The sequence below is a fragment of the Pygocentrus nattereri genome, chromosome 2 (genome assembly GCF_015220715.1).
Source record: "Pygocentrus nattereri isolate fPygNat1 chromosome 2, fPygNat1.pri, whole genome shotgun sequence".
NCBI lineage: Eukaryota > Metazoa > Chordata > Actinopteri > Characiformes > Serrasalmidae > Pygocentrus > Pygocentrus nattereri.
This window is the reverse complement of record NC_051212.1, coordinates 7,600,523-7,608,258: the sequence shown is the minus strand read 5'-3', so window position 1 is coordinate 7,608,258 and position 7,736 is coordinate 7,600,523. Positions and strand designations below refer to the sequence as shown.

General features: G+C 42.8%; 1 protein-coding gene across 1 annotated transcript; it reads left to right on the top strand.

Annotated features, from left to right (window-relative positions):
• The first annotated feature begins 1,526 nt into the window (after positions 1–1,526).
• Positions 1,527–5,911, top strand: LOC119262212 (E3 SUMO-protein ligase ZBED1-like). The gene is made up of 3 exons (XM_037533221.1): positions 1,527–1,552; positions 3,006–3,992; positions 5,242–5,911. Exons 1-3 carry the CDS (start codon positions 1,527–1,529, stop codon positions 5,909–5,911), a joined length of 1,683 nt encoding a protein of 560 aa, XP_037389118.1.
• The last annotated feature ends 1,825 nt before the right edge of the window (positions 5,912–7,736 follow it).

The following is a 7,736-nucleotide window of genomic DNA, read 5'->3' as shown; positions in this document are numbered from 1 at the left end:
GCAGGCTCCTCCGTACCGTGCCCTCCTCAAATATCGGCCCCCTTAATAAACCAGAGCAAAACAGACTGTAAAGACGTCTTCATTTCTGATCCTTTTGGTTTTTCTTTTTAAATATTAACAGACTTATAACTTTTATTTAAATAAAAAACAAAATCAATCTTATCAGGAAATACAGATTTCTCTCTAATCTGTGTGTCAGTCTCATCAGCTGAACATTGCTGTGAATCTCCTGTTCTGCCACGTCTGAACGGCACTCTGCTGGATTCAGATCTGGGGACTGTAAAGATCATTGAAGTTCACTGAACTTATTCTTATATTCAGTGGATCCAGTGGTGTATCACACTGGACCTATCACAGCATTTAGCAGACGCTCCTATCCAGAGCGACTCACAATTTGCTCATTTTTACACAGGTAGGTGAAGGCAGTGTTGGGAGTCTTGCCCAAAGACTCTTAGTACAGTATAATGTGTATAATATAGTATAGTTTGTATAGTATAGTATAGTATAGTATAGGGTGTTTACCCAGGCGGGGATTGACCCCCAGCCTACAGCATGAAGGTTCTACCCACTACGCTATACACAACCTATATACACGCTATATACAATTGTGTCTATAAACCATTACCCCACCTCCACCAGCTTGAACTGTTCCCACAAGCCAGTCTGGATCTGTGGATTCATGCTGTTTTTGACAAACGCTGAATGTCACGTCATTGTTTGACAAATCGTCAAAGAATCCTTGAAGTAGCATCGTTTTTAAGAGTAAATATAAGACGCAGTATATGTTAATGTTTGGCGCCATCTGTTGGTGGAAGGCTGTAATAACTCTGGTTGGTGGAGCTGTAAGCTAGAAATGTCTGTATTCAAATAAACAGTAATACAGAGTTCATTGGAAACCTCCCATAAAAACAGCAAAACACAGAGAACATGGAGCCCATAATAATAATAATAATAATAATAATAATAAAAAATAATTTTCAAGTCATAGTGTCATGCCTTCATTAATGACCTAAGAGAGAAAGAAACAGAACACACACATAATTTCTTCATATTCTTTATATGGACCATCTGCTAGAAAAATTCAATCACTTATTGTTATTAAGCTCTTCAAAGTAAAGACACTGTGGGAGGTTAGCAAATCCCCTTTGCTCCATAATGTATACCAGGCAGCTACAAACCCTCGCCTGGATGCAGCTACAAACCCTCGCCTGAATGCAGCTACAAACCCTCGCCTGGATGCAGCTACAAACCATCGCCTGGATGCAGCTACACACCATCGCCTGGATGCAGCTACAAACCCTCGCCTGGATGCAGCTACAAACCCTTTTCTGGATTTAGCTACAGGCCTCACCAAAGTTTTAACTAAACTTGCGACTTAAAAGAAATCAAGTTTCTAAAGTTTGCACCAATGCAGAACTGCCACCATTCAAAGGGGTTCATTTCAAAAAGCCTGGAGACACCAAAAACGAGGTTGTTATGAGAATCTATAACAAAGTTATCCTTCTTAGATTTTATTGACAATTCAGATGTGGAGCTACATCACCCCCAAATGGTGAGAATGAGGCACAACACACCAGTCCTTTTGTACCGAAATACAAAAAAAAAAATTCACCTGCAGGTAAAAAAAAATCTTGAAGAAAAAAAATGTGTAAGAATGTGAAACGCGCGCGCTCTTACTAGGATCCTTATAAAAAATACAGCAGCAACAAATCCTCACGGGTCCGTTTGCATGGCATCAGCAGTCGGTCAGCATCATAGGGCACAGCAGAGCAGTCCCACAGAGCAAGATCTCTCCCATCTAGCATAAAATCAGGGTATTAGTGAGGTTATGAGGATGAAACCTGTGTTTTGGCTGACGAGCTCTCTCCTCTCCCTCCAATCTGCTGGCTTCACCCCGGACTCACTGAGCATGCGCTGCAGCGTAAACTACCCCCATAATCTTTTCCTTTATTTATTTATTATTATTATTATTCATCTATTTCTTTTCTTTTTAATTAATGTAGTTTACTATCATTTTCTGAGGAGGTTAATTTTTTTTTAGAGTGGATTACAACTTATTTGATGATTAATATTTTGAGTGGGTTACACAAGCACAGTATTCACAACCTCTAGCGAAAGTTGGGGGTCTGTGGTGCGAGCAGGTGGGCGTAGGAACAGGCCGACAGCAGATCCGGCTGAGAGCGAGGGTCGTGCAAATGGTGAACCGTCCAGGCAGCCGCTTACAGCCCTCTCTTTTAGTGATGTGTCGTTCGCAAACGATCCGGCTCTAAGAGTCGGCTCTTTGAAGTGAACGATTGGAACCGGCTCCCATTTAAGATCCTATTTGGGAGCCGGTTTTTTCCTTCAGTATCTCGCTGTCTCTCCGCCTCCCTGTCGCTGCGCTTGTGCTCTGCAAGTGCCACAGAGCCGAGAGTTTTTTTTCCAACGTCGTTTTTTTGTCCTTCGGTGCCTCCTGTCTCTCCCCTCCTCCTCTCCTTGCGCGTCTTGCTCTGCTTCTGCCACTGCTACAGTCCTCAGTCGGTGCCTTAATGTCTCCACTGCCCGCATGTCAAGCGTGTGCTCGACACATCTGATCAATCACACGCAGCTTTCAATTAATAAGGTAACGGGGAAACACTGAAAAAAAAGTTTATCTCCACTTTTTTGTGGAAACGGCAGGCAAGTGGCCACGCTGTATTGCGTTCGTGGGCAGGTGTTAATACAGACACTCACTCACATACAGCGGTCAAGAAGCACGGCAGAAAGAAGGGGAGTCTGTGTGAGAACACAATAGGCCTAGGTGTGAAAATGAGTGACAGAAAACGTAGCAAGATTTGGACTCATTTTAATGAGCTCCAGGGCAGAGAGCAGACTGTGCAAAGTCAGCATTTCATATAGAGCAGGCTCGACAAACAACTTGCACAGGCACATGAGGACATCGCACTCATCAGTATTGCTGGAGGAGTCGAGACGAGAAAGGGAACCTTCTGACAGTGCAAGTGCATCAACTGCAACTACTTCTTCAGGTGCAATTATATCAACTCTAACTGCTTCTTCAGCTGCCACAACGTCTGCCCCCATTCCTACATCCCAGCCTGGATCCCACCCTCCTGCATCTACAACCCACAGCTCAATCAAGCAATTCCTGCAGAAACTCCAGCAAGACAGAATGCAATTGACGAGGAGCTTGCCAAGATGGTGGCACGTGATTTCCAGCCCTTTTCAATTGTAGAGGATGTCGGATTTAGGAGTTACAGCCATGCCCTCAATCCCATGTATGTCGTCCCCAGCCGAAAAACCCTGTCACAAAAAATAATCCCAGGCCTATATGATGCAGCAAGGGCATCTTTGCAAGAAAGGGTGAAGAGAGCCTCAGCTGTATGCTTGACCACTGACTGCTGGACATCCTGCGCCACCACATCTTTTATGTTTGTCACCTGCCACTTCATTGAAAACTACAGTATGGTGTCATCTCTGCTAGACTGCTTTGAGTTTAGTGACAGACACACCTCTGAAAACTTGGCTGAAGAGCTCCTCCGAGTGGCAAGAGAGTGGGGGGTGGAACACAAAGTTGTATGCTGCGTCACAGACAATGCAGCCAACATTACGAGAGCCATCCAGCTGTTGAAATGGACACACCATCCATGCCTAGCACACACCATTAATCTATTTGTGAGAAATGCTCTGAGGGCTATGAAGCCCACTGTGGACAAAGTGAAGGCAATAGTGGAATTTTTCCACCGAAGCACAGCAGCCACCCAAAAGCTTAAATCCACCCAGCGACAGGTGTCTATGGTAGAGCTTAAGCTCAAACAGGAGTGTGTCACCCGCTGGAATTCTACATTCCATATGATCCAGCGAATGCTCGAATCAAAGGATGCGGTTATCGCAACATTGTCAGTCATCAATGCACCTGTGGTTCCTCTCAGCCAAGAGGAGTGGGAGGCTCTGCAAGAGGCCTGCAGTGTCCTGGAGCCCTTCAACCAGGTCACAGTGGAGATCAACGCAGAGAGGTACTGTAGCATCCCTGCTGAATAACGAAAGCGAATAAGAATCCCTGTCAAGTTGTTAATTAGGTCAGGGCCAGTAAGGAGATGATCATTTAGACAAATTCCTTCATACTTAGCTGAACAATCGAAAACTACTCTCAGCTTGTCTGGCTTCTTGGCATTATAAACTCCATGATGGGGAATATACCATTTTTCTCCCAGCTTTCCTCCATCTACAACTTCTTCTGCATCCTTCTTTTCAATAATTTCATTCATGAACTCGATATAATGTTCCTTGTACTTCTCATCCCTCAGGAGCTTCCTTTTGAGATGTACAAGTCTATTAAGGGCAAGCGGCTTATTGTCAGGCAATTTCGGTCTTTCTTTGAAAGGCAAGGGCAGTTCATAGTGACCATAGTTATTCTTAACAATGTTATTCTTCAACTTGTGAAGAAAGAAAAGATCTTCTTGTGAAACAGTTCTCTCATCACCTTGAATATCCTTAAAATCAGATTCAAGTACGTGAATAACATCTATTGGTACAATGCATGGAGACTCTTTAACCACCACTTTATGACATACACTAACATGACTCAAGGAGTCAGAACGTGGACATGAATGTCCTACGATACTCCACCCCAAGTCTGTCCGTACAGCATACGGTTCCTCATTTCCACCCAATCTCACTTCCCTAGGTGCCAAAGCTCTTGAGCAGTTATAGCCTATCAAAAGGCCCACTTCACATTCCAGCAAAGAAGGAATCTTTGCTGCAATTGTGCGCAGATGGCTCCACTGTTTAGCTGTCTCACAGGTGGGGATGTGTTCATGGTTTACAGGAATACAGTTTTTACTATACGAACAGGGAAGATCAATGTAAACTGCTGAACTGTACCCTCTTACTCTAAGGCCCATAACTCGCTCGCTGTTCACTGTCATGCTTCTTCCAATCATAGTAGTCAACTTCAGTTTAACAGGCTGTATATCTAATCCAAAGGTTGTATATCTAATCCAAAGTGTTCAAACATCATCTCATTGAACTTTACTATGATACCTATTAAACTTTATTATGATGTTATTATCATTGTAATATTTTTTTATTTGTTAAATTATTTATTTGACAAACAGGTTTAGAAATGGTTGAAAATAATACTAATAAATAAAAAAAATTATTATTATGTAAAGCAATTTAGAAATGAAACAAAATACTATTGCTAAATAGGCTATATAAATAAATATTATATAAAATATAATATTTTGATGCTTCTTTTTTCAGGTATGTTACCGCCTCCAAAATGCTGATACTGTGTAGGGGTCTTCAGAGAGTGACAGCAGAGCATCAGAGCAGAGTAACCACAGAGAGCGTGAAGGAGTTGGTGAATTCTCTCTGTTCTAGCATGGACAAAAAATTCCACCGGATGGAGTACAACACAATTCTGTCCGAAACCACCATCCTTGACCCCCGTTTCAAAAAGGTGGCCTTTAATGACAACCGAGCAGTCGACGAAGCTCTCCAAAGAATAACTACAGCAGCATTAAGGTATGGGCAGTCATCTCACCTGCAAGGGGGTCATGGAGGAGAGGAGGCAGCAGCAGCACGTGAGCTGGAGGAGCCTCAAGCATCGGCTGTTTGGAGGTTTTTTGAGGAGCGGGCAAGCGGAGACACTGCAACCAGGAATCCTACAGCTGATGCTATTCTGGAGGTGAGGTCCTACCTTGAGGAGCCTCTTTTCCAGCGCAGTGCTGACCCACTGAGCTGGTGGGAGACAAGGACACTGATCTATCCACATCTCTCTCATGTGATGGAACGTAGACTGTGCATAGTGGCAACATCCGTCCCCTCAGAGAGGATCTTCTCTAAAACTGGACAGATCATAACTGAGAGAAGGAACAGGATCAGCCCCGCCAAGCTTAGACACCTGGTGTTTCTCAATGCCAATCTGTAAGTCTTTGAGTGATTTAATACAGTGAGTTCTTTATCTCTAGTGGTTCAAAACTTGTGTTGTTCACATGATATTTGTATTGTGGCACCTTTTTTGCTATGAAGCTGCTTTAATACTTTTTCGTATTGTGGTGGGTGATTGTATGTATAACTGTTTAATTTATTTCAAGTTATTTTTGTGGAAGTGGTGCTATTTTGTGATAATTTAATAATTGGTTATAATAAAAGTTTTATTTATAAAGCATTGTTATGCAGCATTTCTACTCATCACAAGTGCTTAACAATGTCAATAATGAAACAAAATGTTATAAAACTAGGTTTAAGCTATTAATTAGTTAATAATGTAAATATATATATATGGGGAGCCGTTTGGGAGCCGAAAGAGCCGGCTCTCCACAGTAAGAAGAGCCATTAGAGCCGCATCTCAAAATAGAGCCGAAAATCCCATCAGTATTTGAAACCCGAACTAGTTGCGTTACCGCGTGGTTGAACTGGCTTAGCTCACTCTCTCTCTTTCCGTTCTCCATGCAGCTCCTAGTCCCGCCCACAAATCACTTTTTTATTGACAGATGACAGAACCAATCACCTAGCACAACCACAAAAACACACACACACACACACACACACACATATATATATATATACAGTTGTGATCAAATTTATTCAGCCCCCAATGCTCTGAAGGGTTTTATGGAATTCAGTGCACATTTGTAATTGCGTTCATAATTAAATCTTACAAGGACTTGTTAAAGAACTAAATGCAACTAAAATAGCATCACTTGTTTTTGTCATAAAGTATTAAATGGCCTTTTTGTGATTTCTTCATTGACACAATTATTCAACCCCTTTACGACTACCACTCTTAAGAACAGAGGTTCATTCCAGTGTTTTCAATCAGGTATTAAAACCACCTGTGGATGTCAACGAGCAGCAATCAAGCATAATAAGCACCAATTAGGCAGATTTAAAAGGACTGTGATACGCAGCTCCTTCTAGACATCTACTGGTCCCAGAAGACACGAGAAGAGGTTATTTCTCTTCACAAGAATGGCAATGGATATAAGTAGATTGCGAAGTTGTTAAATATTCCAAGAGACACTATCGGAAGTATCATTCACAAGTTCAAGTTAAAGGGCACATTGGAAACGCTACCTGGTCGTGGCAGAAAGAAGATCCTGACCGCGACTGCTGTGCGCTACCTGAAGCGTAATGTGGAGAAAAATCCCCGCGTGACTGCTAAGGAACTGAAAAAAGACCTGTCAGATGTGGGCACCAAAGTTTCAGCTCAGACAATAAGGCGCGCACTGCATAACGAAGATCTCCATTCCAGAACACCCAGGCGCACCCACTTGCCGACTCCAAAGAACAAGAAAAGTCGACTGCAGTATGCTTTGGGGCTGTTTTGCTTCTAATGGTACAGGAAAGCTTCAACGGGTGCAGGGTACCATGAATTCCCTTCAGTACCAGGAGATCTTGGAGGAAAATGTGATGGAGTCAGTCACAAACCTGCGGCTTGGGAGACGTTGGACCTTCCAACAGGACAATGATCCGAAGCACACATCCAAGTCCACTAGAGCATGGTTGAAGATGAAAGGCTGGAACATTCTAGAGTGGCCATCGCAGTCACCAGACTTAAATCCAATTGAGAACCTCTGGTGGGACCTAAGAATGTGACTGAACTGGAGGCTTTTGCCCATGAAGAATGGGCTAAGAAACCCATAGGTCGCTGCAAGACACTTGTGTCAATCTATGTTTCACGCTTGAAAGATTTCATAACTGGAAAAGGATGTTGTACTAAATACTAAAAAATAATGTCACTAGGGGGTTGA

What these genes read in the sequence shown, in the direction of transcription:
- LOC119262212 (XM_037533221.1), top strand. Translation starts at nt 1,527, where the DNA reads ATGTGGAGCTACATCACCCCCAAATG. An exon ending in AGCTACATCACCCCCAAATG is followed by an intron (nt 1,553 to 3,005) that starts GTGAGAATGAGG and finishes CTACTTCTTCAG; the next exon opens with GTGCAATTATATCAACTCTA. An exon ending in GTGGAGATCAACGCAGAGAG is followed by an intron (nt 3,993 to 5,241) that starts GTACTGTAGCAT and finishes TTCTTTTTTCAG; the next exon opens with GTATGTTACCGCCTCCAAAA.